The following is a 20,707-nucleotide window of genomic DNA, read 5'->3' on the forward strand; positions in this document are numbered from 1 at the left end:
CTTCAACGTTCAACTCGCCTAAGCATTGGTCTCTTTCTATAACTTGGAATAGAGTGAGATAACCACATGGCCAGTAACTTCGTAAGTGAAAATTTGATTCGAGTTTATGAGTGTACCACATTTTTGGCTGAGGGCATTCACCCGCCACTTATCGTTTTGCGAGTGAACTTTGGAATTTTGGTTGAAATAATTTTTATTTTACTTTAGTTGTTGTTTGAGATAAGTCAAGCAACTCGGAAGTTGCTATTTTACGCAGTATATTACCAAAAAAATATTATAATGATGCAGTTCGGGTTAATTGCAAGAAAGTTTTCAAGTTCAGCTAGTGTAATCAAAAATGTTACCGTGATTGGAGGCGGTTTGATGGGCTCTGGAATTGCCCAGGTATGTACAAATATTAATCCATGTACATATATGAATACCTACACATATTACCTTCCATCGTTCTATAAAACAACTAATAAAGTTATTTCTATGTTTTGTATAGGTGTCAGCTCAAGCCGGACAAAATGTGACTCTCGTAGACGTAAGTCCGGACGTTCTGGCCAAGGCACAGAAGTCTATCGGAGCTAATCTTGGTCGGGTAGCTAAAAAAGTTTACAAAGACAACCCTCAGGAGGGCGAGAAGTTTGTATCCGAGTCCCTGGGAAGGATCAAGACTCTCACAGACCCGGTGGCCGCAGCGAAGACCGCCGACCTTGTAGTCGAGGCTATTGTGGAGAACATGGACGTTAAACATAAGTTGTTCAAGCAATTGGATGAAGCAGCCCCTCAGCATACAATCCTGGCATCCAACACATCTTCACTCTCTATCAATGAAATTGGTTCAGTGGTTAAGAGGAAGGACAGGTAAGAATTGAGAATACTAATTTAAATAAATCTTATTTAGAGAAATGATAAACGGTTTTGATAAGTAGATAGAAGAGGGTAGTACTTTAAATACTTTATTTTTAACTGATAGAATCGAAACTGTAGGTCACCTGTAAATCTTGTAAGAGGTTCTTCTCAAATATCCTTCAAAGCACATTCACATTCTTTACATTAACAATTATTTATTTTTAATTCTAGATTTGGTGGTCTCCACTTCTTCAACCCAGTGCCAGTGATGCGCCTGCTAGAAGTGGTGAAGGGTGCAGAGACATCGGAGACCACCTACAACGCCATGATGGCGTGGGGCAAGGCTGTGGGCAAGACTTGCATCACCTGCAAGGACACTCCTGGCTTCGTGGTCAACAGACTGTTGGTACCTTACATTTGTGAGGCCATCAGGCTGTATGAAAGAGGTTGGTTGATTTTTTACACATGATAATTTGTATATGTCAACGTGAAATTGTGAACTCTGTCAGTATACAATATAACGCGTTAGATTGTAAACTAACAGTGGGTTAGGTTAGGTTAGATTGTAATTTAACTACGTCAGATTATAATCTGACGGAATTCACAATTTTACGGTGACATATACATACTATCACCTTTTAGTAATCAAGTCTACATACTAAATTACCCTCTGGCCCTACTTTGTAAGAATAAGTTGCTACCTTTAGTTATGTAAGAATAGATAATGATGATTATTGCCAAAAATACAAATCTTATGATAAGATAATCTCAATGTCAATTTAATGATGCATTAGTTTGTTTCCAAATGACCTCCATGGTGAAGTAATAAATGCTTAAATTTCTAATATTTCTGTACCTCAGACCTTGTATTTTGCCCCCATTGCTATCTTGTTATGGTAATGTTCTTCCTGTTATTTCTATTGTTGTTACTTTATAATATGTACTTCTAGTATAACAAATTCTGTTTCTACACATTGCAAATAAGTACATTAGAGCAGTATCAGGGTACAATCCAGATGTTCATCTGTTATCAATTAGTAAAAGTAAATGTACCCTATTTATTACATTCCCATCATTGTTTTCAGGCGATGCCTCAGCGCGCGACATCGACATCGCGATGAAGCTGGGCGCCGGCTACCCCATGGGCCCGCTTGAACTAGCCGATTACGTCGGCCTGGACACCAACAAGTTCATCCTGGACGGCTGGCACAAGAAGTACCCCGACCAGGTCCTCTTCAAACCCATCCCCCTACTGAACAAACTGGTTTCCGAGGGCAAACTGGGCGTCAAATCTGGCGAAGGCTTCTACAAATATGAGAAGAAATAAGTGATATTATTCTGAAACCTGAAATTAGTAATCATGAAGAGTAATCTATTTTGTATGGTTGTTGTAAGCATAGTGTGTCAGACTTTACATCTGTTTTCTATTAAATATTTATTTATTGTTTTATCAATCAATAAAGTCTGAGTATTTTTTAAATTTCGTGTTTTCTTACTGATGTAAAGGGCGAAAAAACGCATACAGAAATTACCCATAAACTACACTACGTACTACTACTACTACTACCTTGGATATATTCACCACTCCCATGCATACAAATATGAAATAACTTGATACCATTGAAATTAAAAATCTGTATTAATCACTATACTTCATTAATCTTAACAAATCAACCTTTAACCTAGTGAGAAATAAAATATTTTACATGTCATAGTCATCGTCCTCCCTCTTCCGCTTTTGAGCCCCAGTCTGGTCGTCTACTTCCATCTTCACAGGCCCCTGGGCTGAGGGCCCGGCAGTCACTCGTACAGCAGGCTTGGCCACAACCTATAGCAAAGATGTAATCAATAACAATCAAACCTACAATATAGGTCTGTCACTGGTCTCCTTGTATATTTTATGTCATTAATAAATCACATCACAAATGTAATGATAATAGACTAAATTAATTTATCATGAATTAAATGATGTAGACTAATGACCATTAATTACTTTATTGCTTATGAGGCATATTCAAACTGGAAGTTTCTACAAAATGTAGAAACTGCAATATTATTGTAATGGTTACCTTGCTACTGGACGTAAACTTCAATACAGGCTTAGGTACAACATTAGGTTTTGATGCAGAGACGTTGACTATGCCACCGGAAGGTCTTTTCATCACAACATTCTGCTGACCCAAGTTTGATTTGGCAGTGGTAATGGTTTTGATTGCGGGAGCCGTAGCAACTGTGGCTTTGACTGGGGCTTTTTTGGCTGGCTTAAGGCGGTAGTTGCAGGCTGATAGGCAGTAACTGAAATACAGAAGTTTCCTGTAGTAATCTATTTATACAGCTAAACTAGGAAGGAAATTGACACAAATTATTAGTACAATAATTAACAAACTTATTACTTAAACAATGACTGAAAGGAATGGAAATTGTTATACTTTTGAGGATTAAAAGAGGTTTTTGATGAAACAAAGATTTAAATAAAATAAACACCATAAACTTGGTACATACCGGTCTGGTGGCAACCTCAGACCACAGTGTGGCTTTATCAACGGCAGAGGGTTCACATTCTTAGTTCTGGCGACTTCTAGAAGAACCTCGCGTGGCGGAGGGCTTGTGAATGATTTATCCAACTGCATTTGGACAGCCAATCGGACATCTTCCAGGTCAATAGTCTTTTTCTTGGCGTGGTTGGCGAAAACGCGCGCATCGTCCAATATCGATGTGACGTATCTGTACGTGAACTCCAGCAGCTGGTTCACGACGCGGGGCTCGTAGTCCGTGATCCCCACTTCCTTCATGATGGACATGATCACTTGAGCGTCCTTCGGAATGTGTTTGTTTTGGGCATTGAGTTTAGACTTATCTTTGTCCCCCATGATTATAGCTTGCAGTTGAGACGATCAGAAATAACAGTATGAACTTAATTAATTCACTTTTTCCCTAGGCTTTATTGATATTTATTTTGTTTTACATGTTATTTTCGTGCTGTTGAAATTATCACAAAAAAATGCACACACACCACCACCAGCCGCAGTTGCAAACTGTCACTTTGACAGATGGCACTGAAAAAAAAAATGGAAGTTTCACGGCTTTGGACTATGTCATTTTAGTTCATTCATTTTCCACTCGTTCAGAAACATTCCATAGACAATAATAACGATATCCATTAACGGTATTTCTTAGTAAACCATTGTAGAGCACTTTTGTTACTTGTGCTTGTGTTCTCCTCATTTTCATTTCTGCTGCTTTCTTCCGCTTAATTAAACTCACGCGGGCGCCCGCGCGCGGAACCACTCCATATATTCAAGGGTTTTAGCAGAGACCCTAAGAATAAATGATTTGACCCTTTAACTGGTAAAGGGAAAAATATTTTTCATTGGTTTTGAACCTTAACTTACTAAAGTTCAAAATTTAATGGCATCAATTCTGCCGCCACCAGTTGAGATTTTGCTTTAGGAACTTACATCCTTGTAAATGTGAAGCAGTTTTGTAGTCGTGAGAATCGCCCGTATGAGCGACACGCGCGGTGGCGCGCTGGCTCAACATTTGTATCTCACCCATAATTCATATGCCTGATTCGAATAAGTATACCCAGTCTTCAGCTATTCAAAGTTTAGGTAGATTTACCTATAAAAAACGACACCGGATAATTAAAACACCACGTTTAATAACCATTTCGATTTTATTCAGTTAAAATATGAAATAACTTACGTGTACAGTAAAAATAAGTTTTTAGATAGTCATCGAAGTGTAACTCAAGTAAGAATCCCGCTGCGCCCTCGGCCGCGTCGTGCCGCCTTATCCCTCGATACCAAGTGATCTAACATACGTCTAACGATTACATTATTGTAATTTGTATTAGGTACATTAACATATAAATGGACAATTTGGACGTACAGTTGTGATTTATTTACTATAGTGATAAAGGAAAGGATATTGCGCATGTCATCTTCACTTTCGTTCCGTTTAGTCTATGGCTTTATTTATATTTACAATTTTGTACGCTTACACCTAATTATCATTATTATTGTATAGTGTATACTCTCAAAGATTCGCTATTCTCTTTTAGCATTATTATCATACACCAACATGAAACATTATTTTATAGTTTAGAGGTCGAAAAGTACACTGGGCAAAGCCAGCAGCCACATTTTGTAAATATATAACGTATTTTTCTTTATTAAATATCCGTATATTCACTTACACCATGGAACAAAAGTAAAGCAACACCGCCTTACAGTAGCGGGCGGAGCGGCGCTAGGTTGGGGAATATCAAAACCAACTATCGTGTCACGTGATATGTTATAGTCCAGGAGCTAGGGCCGAATTGACCGCGGCGTCCGCCCGCTGTAGAAGAAAGTCAATTCGGATTTTCAATTCGAACCAGTAATTCGACATTTGAACTATCACTTTCAACGATTCCTATTGTAAGGTGTCTACGATTCAAACGTCAAATCACGAATACGAATAAAAAATTGAACTATAATGTATTTATTGCTTTCGTAACGATATCAATTTCGTACAAAACTTTGCGATACTCGCTCGCGTCGTCGTCCTGGTACTCTATAGCTAATAAATTGTGCTATTTGTTGAAACCATCCGATAAGACTATCGCCATTCTTTATTATACTTATATTTATAATTATATATCACCTAGTGAGGTTTCAAACGATAACCTACGACATCCCTCACACGTTAAGCTTTAAAGTTACGGGGAACCGAATGTTCAATCGGTCCTAACGAGCGTCGAGCTTCGGTTTTATGAATACGTAGAGAAATATGCATCTAATCTTTTATTTTTACGTCATTTTACAGATACAAATTTAATGCATATTTATACACCTGTCTGTCAGCTATTCCTGCATAAGGAATTCAAGACATTGTTTATGAGGTCATAAACTTTAGACTTTACAAAATGGGGACAGGTAGAAAAATATCTGAACCGCATTCATGTCTACCGACATAAAACCGAGCATGCGTCGCTGGACCGACCATAACGTTAACGTCGCTACATTAGTACTAAAGTTATTATCGAGTTATAATCACAACTTTGTAACGCGCACTTTATTGTACTAAACACCCGCTGCGCTGATGCACTGTGAACACGTTCAACCGTTTACGAGTAGATCTATACTCCCCTTTGACAGCTATTGACTTATTTCCTTAGTAGGAAGATTCCAAAGCTGTCAAATACGAGTTTCTACTGTTGATTTGGATTGTACTCTTAGGTATACACGCACACGTGTTATTATCACATGGGATTACGGTATAAACATTATGAATACTTCAGTAAATCTACGCGTCAAAATGATTCGTATATTCGGCTGTAACCGTATCTTTCACTTGTCTCAGTAAGCTGGTATGATTAAGAGATACAGACGATATAGAAATCGTTTCGCTCAGTAGGGCTTCGCCTCCCGGCGGCCAACGTGTGAGGCGCCTATGCTATTAGGTAGAAACTTACTTAAACACCTACTCTCATACAGTCAATACAATATTATCAACAACGTAACTAGGGACTACCTACGAGAAACTATGAACATCACAAAATCCCAACTAATCCGACGATGTGTATGGCTAAGAAATAATTATAATACAATTTAAAAAATCACGCTCTCGACTCACGATTGCAAATTGTTTTACAAACTCAAACATCTCGCGGATCAATGGCGCGCACCGAGTCGCGACGATCATCATTTGCAAAAGTGACCTACTTACTATTACGAATACAACAATATGAACAGAAATAAAGATTGCACAATCGAAATAATATTACACATGTCAACAACACAGATTATTAAGCTCAACTTCATTATTACGATTAATTACAGTATAATATTCAATACACGTTACAAAATAAAACGAAACGTCCGACGGTAAAAAATATCGCGCGATCAATCGGGGAATCGATCCGAGTCATTTCGATACAAAAATACCCACACGTTTACAGTCAGTCCGTCGGGCAGAACCGCGGCTCGCGAAGGCACTCCTTGACGCAAAACGAACCGACAGGAACCGGAACCGACCCGCCGCCGACCCGATCCGACCCGCCACCGACCCGATCCGACCCGCCACCGACCCGATCCGACCCGGCCCGGCCCGGCGCTCCGGCTACGGACTACCGAAAGGACCGCAGGCTGCGCTAGCTACCTCTAGCCGTGTCGGCTGCGAACGACGTTTTATGAAAATCAAGTTTTCATATTGTTACGATTGGCCTACGCTTAATCCCCTTGTCAGTTGGACATTGCCCGAATACGTAACATTCCCATTGCCGTTTTTTTATTGTTGATCGCAGCAGAACTGGCTTACCTCTGACGCATTCACCGTCTGCACACGGGACAGTGAGCGAGTCAAAGCCAACGCGCCCATATACACCCAAAATATATACATAATCATCCAGAATATACGTGGAAAAATAAGACAAATAACGAATCTAAATGATCGAATGACTCCAGCCATTTAGGGCATATATGGGCTGTTGTATTTATATTTCGAATAGTTTTGCATTTGTACCATAGACAACTACATTACGATTAGGGTGTCTTGAAGCGGCCAAATGTGGAACTAACCCACTGAATGAGATGAATTGTCACTTTTGGCCAGTAGGAATCGGAGTCGATACTCTCCCTTGAAGTGTAAATGTGTTTTGACTCTATGATAAAACATTTTTGGTTAGTATTTTGCACGGTTACGTTAACCTGATTGTCCATCATGGCAAATGATTTCTGACCTGAAAGGTTGGTTATTATTAAACTGTTTAACACAACCATATAGGCCAATATCATCATTATTGTCCAAGATTCATTTTGATGACTCCCCGTGGCAAATAAAATTATACGTCATTTTACAGACTGTCAGTGCCACCAATAAATCGTAATGCAGTAATCTATGTCTAATTGGAAACCCTAATTCAAAACATAAAACGAACGCCTAGTTTGCACTGTCGTATGGCGCGCGTGTCGCGTCGCGTGTGTTGCCACGTGGCGTGTCGTGGCGCGCGTGGCGTGTCATGTGAGCGCCGCTCGAGAGCGCGTCCGGCGCGCTGCTTATATCTCGGCGGACAGCTCGGTTGAAACCTGGAAATTAAATTTTTCATTAAAATGAAATTCTTTGACAAGCAAATATTTTGTTGGTATATTAAGACCAAGACCAGTTTTATAAACTCTTTTACGCTCATATTCACAAACATTACTATGAAGTCTCACAGTGTGCCTGGACGCACAAGGTGACATACGAAACAATCACGGGGCTCTATTTAACGCTGTGTGTTCGATTTGCTGTTTTACTTAAGCAAGCGTCGTTTGTGAATACGGGCGTTAGGCACCAAGCTTTATCCCTTTGAACATGGTATACATTTTCTGAAAATTAGCATGCAGGAGTCTGGATACTGTGTGGGAGGCGGACTGGATACCTTGTGGGAAGCGGACTGGATACTATGTGGGGGTTGAGTGCTATGTGGGAAGTTATGCACTATGTGAGGAGCTGGGGACCATGTAGGGGAAGGTAATGTACTATATGGGGTGTTGGGTACTATGTAAGAGGTTATGTACTATGTGATGCGTTGAGTATTATGTGGGAGGTAATCTCCTATGTAGGGAGTTGGATAATATGTGAGAATTTATGTATGTACTATGTGAGGGGCTGGGTACTATGTTAGAGGTTATGTACTATGTGAGGGTCCGGGTACTATGCAGGGGTTAAAGCCCGGTCTGCGAGCACGTAGAATTTTGTCCAATGACCCCAAGCTACCGACCCTTATCGCTCGCGCGTAATTATATTGCTGTCACGCTCGCACACTCACTGCGGGCACCCGTCTCACAGTCGCGACAGCAACATAATTACGCGCGAGCGATAAGGATGGGTAGCTTGGGGTCATTGGACAAAGTTCTACGTGCTCGGCTACCAGACTTTAGTTACAATATGGTGAGGGGATGGTACCTCTATGAGGAGCTGGGTACTGTTTGAATGGTAATGTTCTATATGGGGAGTTGGGTACTATGTAATAATATGTTATATACAATGTGAGTGGCTGGGTACTATGTGGGGGTTAGTTACAAGGTGGTGAGGGGATGGTACCTCTGTGAGAGGCTAGGTACTCCTAGAAAGGTAATGTACTATATTGGGATTGGGTACTATGTGAGAGGTCATATACTAGGTGGGGGCTAGGTACTATAGGAGGGAACACTATGTGACGGTCCGGGTACTATATGGGGATCCGGGTACCATGTGGGGGTCTGGGTATTGTGGGGAAAAGCTGGGTATTATGTGGGAGTACTATGTAGGGGGCTGCATGTTATGTGAGGGGAGGATACCTATGTGAGGAGTAGGATACTATGTGGGGAGTTGGGTACTATGTGGGAGGCTGAATAGTATGTGGGGTCTGAATACTATGTGGGAGGCTGAATACTATGTGGGAGGCTGAATACTATGTGGGAGGCTGGCTTTTATGTGGGGGACTGGGCACAATGTGGGGGTTGGGTACTATGTGGAAAGTTATGTACAATGCGGGGAGCTTGGTACTATGTGGTAGGTAATGTACTATATGGAGTGTTGGGTACTATGTAAGAGGTTATGTACTATGTGGGGAGTTAGGTATTATGAGGGGGGCCGGATAGTGAGAGTACTATGTAGGGGGCTGCATACTAAGTGAGGGAATGGTACCTATGTGAGGAGCTGGTTACTATGTGGGAAGTAGTCTCCTATGTAGGGAGCTGGATACTTTGTGAGAGGTTATGTACCATGTGAGGAGCTGGGTACTATGTGGAGGCCTTGGTACTATGTGAGAGGTTATACAGGGTCACATAATAAGTAATAGTATACAGTAGGGTTAATATTGGGATGTGTAAAAGCGCTTTTTAAAAGCCTATTTGCAAAAATAAATGAATTTTATTTTAGAAGGTTTACTCCCCAAGACGATTTAAATAAATGCGAGTCTTGCTACGACGCGATACAGTGGAATTCAGCTCGCACAACACTGCGTGCCTACAATTTTATTTACCTACAAGTTTTGTCTCTTTCTATCGCGTGCCTCTGAACCCTTCTTACGCTGTTAGGGTTGCTGTCTAGTGAAAAAATAATTATTCTACTATATGGTCTATTACGTTATAGGACTAGTATGGTCCATACCATACAATTTTCTGTAAATAATTACAATAATTTAAGATTTCATTGTTTTCATTTCATTTGATTTATCAAGTTTGTTTGAGAGATTTCACCTTTATACTTAGTCAAAAAAAGTCAAAAGTCAAAATTTCTTTATTTGTTTGGACTAATAAATAGTTCTTACAAATCGTCATTTTGCTCTTAAGGAGCCTCTACATGTCTCATAATCTTTTTACCCTACCAGCGCTTCGAGACCAACATTTGGCAAGTGCTGAGAAGAAGCGCCGCAACAAACTCAGTCACCACTGTCTGCCGGTTAATATAAATAAATAGAAATAGTCACTTAACCCTAACGATCGATGCTATAAAAATACAAGGTGTAATTTTTTACATATTTTAATGGGTTCGATTCCCGGGTGTAGCAAGCACATTTTTGGAAATGTTTGAATGCAGTTCTATTTCTTTAAAAAAATAAAGAAATGTTTTCTTTAAGTAAAATTTTCTATCTACAGTATTAAAAGTACTTTCCCTTCAGGTGGCATTACAAAATTCCACCCTGTATATTATGTGGGGGCTAAGTACTATTGGAGGGAACACTATGTGGGGTCGGGTAGTTTATGGGGATCCGGGTACTATGTGGGGGTCTGGGTACTATGTAAAGGGCTGCGCATACTAAGTGAGGGGATGTTACCTATGTGGTGCCTTTAGCGAAGACCAGAGAAGGTACTACTCCCCTGAAGCCAGTCGTCGCTTGCTCTAACAGAGCGAGCCACAGTCCGGGGCGGAGCCGCGAAAGAATGTCTAGGCCGTCTAGCTCGGACAGTAACTCGCAGCGCCGTCCCAAAGACTTCGGGAGGACACCGTCAGGTTTTAGTGAGTAGGCCCTGCCCATCTGGCAGGGAGAGCCTCACATAACCCACGGTTCCCCCGGGCCAGTGGGTATGCATTTTCAACCGACTTCAAAAAAGGAGGAGGTTCTCAATTCGACCCGTATGTTTTTTTTTTTTTCTATGTTTGTTACGCGATAACTCCGCCAATTATGAACCGATTTGAACAAATCTTTTTTCGGCGTATAGGTAATACCTCAAGAGTGGTCCCATTTAAATTTAATAATAGAAAAAACAACCCCCAAGGGTGGAAAATTGGGGATGAACTTTTTTATACGCAATATCTCCGCCGATTATAAATCAATTTGACTGATTATTTTTTTGTTGAATAGGTATTATCAAAAGGGTGGTTTCATGCGAATTTGAAGAAAATATTTCACCCCCAAGGGTGGAAAATTGGGGATGAACTTTTTTATACGAAATTTTTTGTTTTTTTTTTGTGTTCACGCATTTGAAGTCGTTTTTTTTTTTAAAGTTAATTATCATGCATTTCCTGAACAAAAAAAAACAAATGGTACCTATGTGGTGAGCGCGGGCTGCGGGTGGTCGGGCGGCGGGTGGTGCGGCGGCGGCGGCGGCTGCGGCGCGGCGTACTCCACCACCTCCTGGTAGATGAGCTGCTTCCATTGCTCCACCGTGTGCTCGCGCTCGTCCACCGAGTGGTCGTAAGACGCCGGCGCAGGCTGGGAACATAAACGACACATTTATGATAAACTTTCAGAATTTCGAACGTTCAATCAGAGTAAATAGCGGTGAATTGCCCCAAATTTTGTCAGTGTGTGCGTGCGCGCTCACATACAAACCGCGCTCGGTGCGTTTCTATGAAGATGACCTACTCATTTGTATTTATTTACTCTGGTTCATTGGCCGGCGAATTTCTGTTATATATGTCAACGTGAAATTGTGAACTCTGTCAGTTTATAACGCGTTAGATTGTAAACTAACAGTGGGTTAGGTTAGGTTAGATTGTAATCTAACTATGTCAGATTATAAACTAACGGCGTCCACAATTTCGCGTTGACATATACATACTGGCATTTAAAAACGAGCTTAATGGGTCTACATGAGTTTATGTAACTGCCAAATTTTATTGTTGTCTGACAAATTGTATGCTCTTTGAGCGGAACATAGTGATACTACCTAATGTAACATGTCACCATTTTACCTATGATTCACAATAAATGATTTTGTATTTTACATAGCAAGCAAGATACATAATTAGCTAACCACCAATGTATTTTTTTAAATAAATAAATATCCTTGGACATTTTACACTACGCTTCTAGTCCCAAACTAATGACTAATGCAAAGTTAGTTTCATGCTACTGTTATCCTAATCAAAATTCGATAATGATTCGGAAGTTCTGAACTGAATTTTGTAAGAATTAAAGTTACTATTTTTCAAAATTCTTAGAGGAACGATGTTTACAAATCATTCCTCTCCATTTGGTCGAAAAAAAATACGTTGTGTTACGTTGCGTCCAGATTTGAGCTAGCCACAATAACAATGATGATATTGTGATGATTCCAATGCACGCTGATGCGGGCTCGGGTCATCACCAGCATGCGACAGCTGGTCGGTGATGATGACGACTGCGGTGATGATGCTAGAGCGTGCTCACCGCGTTGACCTCGCCCTCGTCGTACCACACGTTGATGTAGGGGTGGAGCAGCGCCTCGTCCACGCTGATGCGGGCTCGGGTCATCACCATGCGACAGCTGGTCGGTGATGATGACGACTGCGGTGATGATGCTAGAGCGTGCTCACCGCGTTGACCTCGCCCTCGTCGTACCACACGTTGATGTAGGGGTGGAGCAGCGCCTCGTCCACGCTGATGCGGGCTCGGGTCATCACCATGCGACAGCTGGTCGGTGATGATGACGACTGCGGTGATGATGCTAGAGCGTGCTCACCGCGTTGACCTCGCCCTCGTCGTACCACACGTTGATGTAGGGGTGGAGCAGCGCCTCGTCCACGCTGATGCGGGCTCGGGTCATCACCATGCGACAGCTGGTCGGTGATGATGACGACTGCGGTGATGATGCTAGAGCGTGCTCACCGCGTTGACCTCGCCCTCGTCGTACCACACGTTGATGTAGGGGTGGAGCAGCGCCTCGTCCACGCTGATGCGGCGCTCGGGGTCGATCACCAACATGCGGGACAGAAGATCACGCGCTTGCGACGCCTGAAACACAATCAGATATTTTTGTCAAATTTAGAACACCAAAATCGACCACACGACTAGCGTTGGGACCAACGTCTCTCGTCCAACGTGTGGGTCCAAGTATTGGTCCCAACGTAGGCGCATCTTTACGTTGACCCTTGACGGGACAGGACTGGTAAAATAGTCAACGTCAACGTGTCACAAATTATCCGACTAGCGTTGGCGGCAACGTGTACTGTCTGTAAGTGTTTGCACATACTGACTATGAGGCGGTCATGCGGACACGTTAGACCTCTTCCAATTGAGCTGAAGAGGTTTCTACAGGCCTGTTCAAGGTTGTCCTGCCAGAGTATAGAAGCTCCTGACATTGAGGCAGTTGAGTAAGCACATTAAAACTCCGTTCTATTCTGGTCTCTGAAGTCTGCCCAAAACTGACTCTGTGCAGTTAGAGTTACGAAACTGCGGACCTAAAGGCGGTTGTACTAGTACAGGTGACTGAGTTTCTGAGTTGAGTGGTGGTAGGGCAAGCTATATTTGAGACGTGTATAGACGTGTATAAGCGTCCTGGAAAGGGCCTTAGTTAACTTACTGAATAAACTATTTAATTTGAGTACGTTAGATCTTTGTCCTGATTGAGTTATGTGAGAATATACGAGTATCTTTGGAATCCTGCAGTGATCTCTAGAGCAGGGTTTCCCAAACTATGGGTCGCGACCCAGTGGTGGGTCGCAAGCGAACATTAAGTGGGCCCTGCCTGTAGAACGACACACCAACCTACCGAGCCAACCGCTGGGCAGCGGGTGTCCCCGTGTCCCTTGGGAGCGCCCCGTGGCCCCGTGGGAGCGCCCCGTGTCCCCTGGGAGCGCCTCGTGTCCCCTGGGAGCGCCCCGTGTCCCCTGGGAGCGCCCCGTGTCCCCTGGGAGCGCCCCGTGTCCCCTGAGAGCGCCCCGTGTCCCCTGGGAGCGCCCCGTGTCCCCTGGGAGCGCCCCGTGTCCCCTGGGAGCGCCCCGTGTCCCGTGGGAGCGCCCCGTGTCCCCTGGGAGCGCCCCGTGTCCCCTGGGGGCGCCCCGTGTCCCCTGGGAGCGCCCCGTGTCCCCGTGAGACTGACCTTGAGGCGGTTGTGCTCGCTGCTGTCGCTAGGGAACAGTATGTCCGGGAAGAGCCGCTCGAAGCTGTAGCCGGCGTAGCGCGGCCGGTTCTCCCCGTGGGAGCGCCCCGTGTCCCCTGGGAGCGCCCCGTGTCCCCGTGGGAGCACCCCGTGTCCCCTGGGAGCGCCCCGTGTCCTCGTGAGAGCGCCCCGTGTCTCCTGGGAGCGCCCCGTGTCCCCGTGGGAGCGCCCCGTGTCCCCTGGGAGCGCCCCGTGTCCCCTGGGAGCGCCCCGTGTCCCCGTGGGACTGACCTTGAGGCGGTTGTGCTCGCTGCTGTCGCTAGGGAACAGTATGTCCGGGAAGAGCCGCTCGAAGCTGTAGCCGGCGTAGCGCGGCCGGTTCTCCCCGTGGGAGCGCCCCGTGTCCCCTGGGAGCGCCCCGTGTCCCCGTGGGAGCACCCCGTGTCCCCTGGGAGCGCCCCGTGTCCTCGTGAGAGCGCCCCGTGTCTCCTGGGAGCGCCCCGTGTCCCCGTGGGAGCGCCCCGTGTCCCCTGGGAGCGCCCCGTGTCCCCGTGGGAGCGCCCCGTGTCCCCTGGGAGCGCCCCGTGTCCCCTGGGAGCGCCCCGTGTCCCCTGGGAGCGCCCCGTGTCCCCTGGGAGCGCCCCGTGTCCCCTGGGGGCGCCTAGTGTCCCCTGGGAGCGCCCCGTGTCCCCTGGGAGCGCCCCGTGTGCCCTGGGAGCGCCCCGTGTCCCCTGGGAGCGCCCCGTGTCCCCTGGGAGCGCCCCGTGTCCCCTGGGAGCGCCCCGTGTCCCCGTGAGACTGACCTTGAGGCGGTTGTGCTCGCTGCTGTCGCTAGGGAACAGTATGTCCGGGAAGAGCCGCTCGAAGCTGTAGCCGGCGTAGCGCGGCCGGTTCTCCCCGTGGGAGCGCCCCGTGTCCCCTGGGAGCGCCCCGTGTCCCCTGGGAGCGCCCCGTGTCCCCTGGGAGCGCCCCGTGTCCCCTGGGAGCGCCCCGTGTCCCCTGGGAGCGCCCCGTGTCCCCTGGGAGCGCCCCGTGTCCCCTGGGAGCGCCCCGTGTCCCCTGGGAGCGCCCCGTGTCCCCGTGGGACTGACCTTGAGGCGGTTGTGCTCGCTGCTGTCGCTAGGGAACAGTATGTCCGGGAAGAGCCGCTCGAAGCTGTAGCCGGCGTAGCGCGGCCGGTTCTCCCCGTGGGAGCGCCCCGTGTCCCCTGGGAGCGCCCCGTGTCCCCTGGGAGCGCCCCGTGTCCCCTGGGAGCGCCACGTGTCCCCTGGGAGCGCCCCGTGTCCCCTGGGAGCGCCCCGTGTCCCCGTGGGACTGACCTTGAGGCGGTTGTGCTCGCTGCTGTCGCTAGGGAACAGTATGTCCGGGAAGAGCCGCTCGAAGCTGTAGCCGGCGTAGCGCGGCCGGTTCTCCCCGTGGGAGCGCCCCGTGTCCCCTGGGAGCGCCCCGTGTCCCCTGGGAGCGCCCCGTGTCCCCTGGGAGCGCCACGTGTCCCCTGGGAGCGCCCCGTGTCCCCTGGGAGCGCCCCGTGTCCCCGTGGGACTGACCTTGAGGCGGTTGTGCTCGCTGCTGTCGCTAGGGAACAGTATGTCCGGGAAGAGCCGCTCGAAGCTGTAGCCGGCGTAGCGCGGCCGGTTCTCCCCGTGGGAGCGCCCCGTGTCCCCTGGGAGCGCCCCGTGTCCCCTGGGAGCGCCCCGTGTCCCCTGGGAGCGCCACGTGTCCCCTGGGAGCGCCCCGTGTCCCCTGGGAGCGCCCCGTGTCCCCGTGGGACTGACCTTGAGGCGGTTGTGCTCGCTGCTGTCGCTAGGGAACAGTATGTCCGGGAAGAGCCGCTCGAAGCTGTAGCCGGCGTAGCGCGGCCGGTTCTCCCCGTGGGAGCGCCCCGTGTCCCCTGGGAGCGCCCCGTGTCCCCTGGGAGCGCCCCGTGTCCCCTGGGAGCGCCACGTGTCCCCTGGGAGCGCCCCGTGTCCCCTGGGAGCGCCCCGTGTCCCCGTGGGACTGACCTTGAGGCGGTTGTGCTCGCTGCTGTCGCTAGGGAACAGTATGTCCGGGAAGAGCCGCTCGAAGCTGTAGCCGGCGTAGCGCGGCCGGTTCTCCACGTAGTTGCGGACTGTAGGCTGCAGGCGCGCCATGAACGCCGCCGATGGCGTGCCCAGTTGCTCTGCAAGGATGCAACTACTTATTGGTAACCGAGGGATACGGACAAGAAATCAGCGGGCGCGGGGCGGCGGCGTAAGGGCACCGCTAGGACGAAGCGCATCGCTCATGCGCCACTTCCTTCGAAGCCTATCTTATATCTATGCATTGAACGAAACGCGCCGCCACCATTCCCTCGCAATCGTTAACTTCAATATCGAGACCTAATGCCTCCACACTCGCGAAAGTTGATCGAAGTAGATAGTGTCGGAATGCACGCACTTCACTTCGATTCGATAAACCTCGCATTCTTCCAACTGTTTTCCGTAAAGCGTCAGAGTCAAAGGTCTTGAAGCGATCTGAAGTTTGAACACGAAGTATCTGTCTAAATACATTATTCAGTTCGGTACTTGGTTGAAGCGTCAAATTGAGTAGTGTAGCAAAGGTATAAGGGATTTTGCGATATCACAAGCGAGACTGTAGGTTGGATGTGTTTTTGGAGCAATATTTCACTGAACTGAGCCAATGGTATTAAATTTTACTCGACACACTTAGGCCCAGAACAGACGGTGAAACGCAACTGCAACGAAACTTGCAGTTTCTGATGATTCTCATGAATGAAACTGAAACTGAAAGTTTCAAACTGGTCGCGTCAGAAACTTATATGCAACTCAAAAGTAACTAGCAGTTGCAGTTTCGTTGCAGTTGCGTTTCACCGTCTGTTCTGGGCCTTAGGCATTTAAGAAACTGGGGCATCTTTTTACTTCATGTTGGTTTGTTACATTTCTAGCAGGTTTAAAAGTATAAATAAATGTTTTTTATGAAGGAAACTTTTACAGATTTATCATAATAGGCACTAGGAGTAGCGGCACTCACCGATGATTTTGTTCCACTGGTCGATGTGGTCGGTGCCGGGGAACAGCACGCCGCCGCGGATCATCTCGCCCATGATGCAGCCCACTGACCAGATGTCCACGTTCTCCGTGTAGCCCATGCCCAGGATCACCTGCCGAGGCACCACCATTACTGATTAGTACTGGCTACTGGTGCTTATAGTGAACAGGATTCACACAAAAGTTAAGTATCCTGTGAGTGAAAGCACACTAGTTTTTTAAATCCTTCGAGCCGGATTTGAACTATCGACCTTTTGCTGCCGCAACTCTGCTCACATTATTTCATTTCTAATTGTTATTTATTTTATTTTTTTTATTTTGAATGTGCATGTTAAATATTGAATTATGTAATCTTGTTGAACTATGTATGTGACTTTGTGTGCAGCAAATAAATGCTTACTTACTTACTTACTTACTATGACAACGATGAATGTAAAGACTTCCAAATGCACTGCATATTTGCAAAATATGTTCAACATATTTTGTACTTGCCATGTGATGCTTTTAGATAACAGCATTCAGGCGAGATAAGGAATAATAATGGAGCTAGAGCATATTTGCAGAACAATCATCAGGGTTCCCGCAACGTGTTGCAGCTATATGTAATTGAATTGGACTTTTTGATATTGTAAGATTTTGTCTTTGTCTATGCTTATAAAGAAGTCTACTGTTTGCCTAGGTGCATAAGCAAGGTCTGCTGTTTTCCAAAAAGTATGCAAGGTGCTGTTTTACGCTGTGTTGTATGCCTAACTTTATAATGAAATCTGTTCTCCTGTTTCCTGAGACACATCTTGGGTACACAGTGGTGGTCATGTGTAAAACAATGTCTGCTGTTTCCCTAGGTATTTCTCAACTAAAGCCCGGTCCGTGAGCACGTAGAATTTTGTCCAATGACCTCTAGCTACCCATCCTTATCGCTCGCGCGTAATTATATTGCTGTCGCGACTGTGCGACTGGCACCCGCAGTGAGTGTGCGAGCGCGATACAACATAATTATGCGCGAGCGATAAGGATGGGTAGCTAGGGGTCATTGGACAAAATTCTGCGTGCTCACGGACCAGACTATATCAGCCTACCTCTGGCGCGCGGTAGTAGCGCGTGACGACATAGGGCGTCATCATGAAGGTGGTGCCAGCGGTGCGCGCCAGCCCGAAGTCCAAGATCTTCAGAGTGCAGTCGCTCTTCACCACGATGTTGGACGGCTTCAGGTCCTGGAATAAACCGCAAAGATTAGTAACGCCAAACATTTTTTTTTATCCACAACGAGGAAGCTCTTGGCCTGTATTTCTCCTGATGGTAAGTGATGATCAGGCCGAAAGTGGAAGCGAGCTTCACCCGGAATCCTCAACCACGGAGGAACTGGCTATCTTACCTCTAACTGCAGGAACACAACAATGCTGATAACATTGTTGTTATGGCGACAGACTTAGGTAAGATGGTGGTAGCTAGCCAGGCGGACTTAGAACAAGCTCTACCACCAACCAAACCGAACAGAAAAATCTGTCCCCACTAGGAATCGAACCCGGGACCTCTGCGTCTGAAGCAGGTGGTCTTACCACTAAACCACAGAGGCGGTTAACATGCCTTTAACTGGTTGGGTTTTTATTGGCAGTCAAGTAGATCCTGCCTGCAAAGGAGTTGCAGCGATGGGAATAGTCCCATAAGGGAAAACTTAATAGATGATAACCCCCTAACTAATAAAAAGACACATACGCGGCTTTCTTAAAATAAGTCACAATGAAAACGCACCGCGTACGAAGGTCTGTGATTTGTAAAGGGGTGGAAATAAGTAGCAAAGTTTTAAACGTCAAGCTAGCTTTTAATGAGGGCTATCGTTTTAGCGCTCACCAGTTAGCGCCACTGTAGAGTAAGGTCCTGTTACTTGCTAGTAGCGAAGACAGTGGCACCAACTGGTGACCGCTAAAGTGGTAGGAGGACTATCGCATTTGCACTCATCAAGATGGCGCCACTGTAGAGTAAGGTCTTGTCAATCGCTGTAGAGTAAGGTCTTGGCAAAGGGGTGCCAACTGTTAAGTATAAAAACGATAGCCCTCATTCAGATTTATTTTTGAAGTGTTTTAACATTTTCTTTTTTTACGCTGACATTCTTATCGGCTTACTACACCGAACAAAGTAGCTACATGTGTAACGCATTTTAATAATCCACCAGTATGTCTCTCAAAGGGATCTCAAAGGGTTTGTATCTGTTACGTGTATGGTATTGACACTGCATTAAAAGTGCAATATGCTGACGTAATCACGTTTCCCGTTACATTACGCTCAAAGGGTGCAAACGAAGTGCTCTGATTAATGCTCGCACCCTTCTCGGCTCGCCCCTGTCTAACGCCGGAAAAATAAATGCTCCCTTTGTAACATGACTCTACTTAATGTATTATTTAAAACTGTCTACTTTCTTGCTTTGTTTCTTATCTGTAAGGCTTTATCAGTTGTTTAACGGTTAAGGTGCAATTTCTCAAACTTCTGGAATACTCATCTCATAAGTTATAATTCAAGTAGCTGCTTGACGTCTAGGGTAACCGAGCTCATTTTTAGTTTTCATGAATCTCTTAGATTACCTGGAACGGTAGTGTGTGTATGTGAAATCTAAAATGAAATGTAGGTAAGACCACTTATGTACCTGGAATTACGCAAATAAAGAAATTTGATTTGATTTGTAACTGGATTGTTATTTAGTTCCATTGGATTCCCTTGTACCGGAAACCCTAACCCTTTCCCTTGTTTGGAAATTTCTGTAAAAACTGAGGCCATTTCAAATCACCCAGTGTTTTGATCTCAAACCTGTGGCTATTCCAAATTACCCTGTGTATCATCTCAGGAAATGATGCAATCACTGTTGGATCATCTGGAACGCCTGAAATTTCTGTAAGGCCTGCGATCATAAAATCTCACCTGCGAGATGCAGTGCTTTATGTAAGTTCTAACTAGTGATGACCAAGTTTGTTCCGGCGTTTCTTCTCAGCACTTGCCATATGTTTGTCTCGAAGCGCTGGTAGGGCCCAAAAGATAAGGAGACATGTAAAGTGCCCCCTTAAGGGCTGCCTTTTCAACTACTACCACAGAATAATAATAAGTACTTCGTACAGAAGATTTTCTTCGCGAAGGTATTTAAAAAAATGTATGCTCAATGTCGTTAACAATATGGTGTAATTTAGCTTGTCTCAAGAGTCGAGCACAATTTTGTTGACAAACGTCAGTGATCGGTACTGCGCCGAAGACATAGGGCTGACTTCGGTAAAATGATGTGTGACATGAGGTGCCAAACTGCGAAAAATGGCGGAGGAAATACATGAATAAGCATGAATTATATTTTGTGTTTCTAATATTATTCAGGCAGTTAAAAAATACTGTAGAGTATTAATTGCACCACCGTTTTTACATATGGTATATTGTCTTTACAATGCAAATGGGTGAAGAATACGTGCGTGCGTCAATACTCGCTCGTGATTGTCCTGTCGATTAGGTACCGCAGGAGGGGTAGTCGCGCGTGTTTTGTTTTCGATGCAAACTCGCGGAGATGAACAGGCCTGCTACTACTACAACAACTATGAAATCTGTGATCAAATC

At 45.8% G+C, this 20,707-nt stretch overlaps 3 protein-coding genes across 4 annotated transcripts in view; 1 reads left to right on the plus strand and 2 right to left on the minus strand.

The window, feature by feature from the left end:
* Positions 1-2,317, plus strand: part of LOC135078672 (probable 3-hydroxyacyl-CoA dehydrogenase B0272.3) — a 152,514-nt gene extending 150,197 nt beyond the window's left edge. The window contains exons 2-5 of one of the 2 annotated variants that reach the window (XM_063973216.1): positions 330-384; positions 488-849; positions 1,069-1,283; positions 1,923-2,317. In XM_063973216.1, the coding sequence (XP_063829286.1) occupies positions 364-384; positions 488-849; positions 1,069-1,283; positions 1,923-2,164 (840 nt within the window). In that variant the 5' untranslated portion in view covers positions 330-363 and the 3' untranslated portion in view covers positions 2,165-2,317. Of the gene's footprint in view, positions 1-111; positions 385-487; positions 850-1,068; positions 1,284-1,922 lie in introns of those variants that run through there. The other variant, XM_063973215.1, reaches the window with a different exon arrangement.
* Positions 2,318-2,452: 135 nt separating this feature from the next.
* LOC135078673 (transcription initiation factor TFIID subunit 9) lies at positions 2,453-3,873 on the minus strand. The gene is made up of 3 exons (XM_063973217.1): positions 3,340-3,873; positions 2,907-3,132; positions 2,453-2,665 (listed from the first exon to the last, which is right to left on the minus strand). Exons 1-3 carry the CDS (start codon positions 3,705-3,707, stop codon positions 2,540-2,542), a joined length of 720 nt encoding a protein of 239 aa, XP_063829287.1. The 5' UTR covers positions 3,708-3,873; the 3' UTR covers positions 2,453-2,539.
* A 621-nt stretch (positions 3,874-4,494) lies between these two features.
* Positions 4,495-20,707, minus strand: part of LOC135078675 (stress-activated protein kinase JNK) — a 194,609-nt gene continuing 178,396 nt past the window's right edge. The window contains exons 8-13 of the mRNA XM_063973219.1: positions 18,199-18,333; positions 17,106-17,235; positions 16,097-16,254; positions 12,881-13,006; positions 11,339-11,503; positions 4,495-7,907 (exon numbers count right to left, since the gene is read on the minus strand). Coding sequence (XP_063829289.1) covers positions 11,339-11,503; positions 12,881-13,006; positions 16,097-16,254; positions 17,106-17,235; positions 18,199-18,333 — 714 coding nt within the window. The 3' untranslated portion in view covers positions 4,495-7,907. The remainder of the gene's footprint in view (positions 7,908-11,338; positions 11,504-12,880; positions 13,007-16,096; positions 16,255-17,105; positions 17,236-18,198; positions 18,334-20,707) is intronic.

This window comes from Ostrinia nubilalis, chromosome 15 (assembly GCF_963855985.1).
Source record: "Ostrinia nubilalis chromosome 15, ilOstNubi1.1, whole genome shotgun sequence".
NCBI lineage: Eukaryota > Metazoa > Arthropoda > Insecta > Lepidoptera > Crambidae > Ostrinia > Ostrinia nubilalis.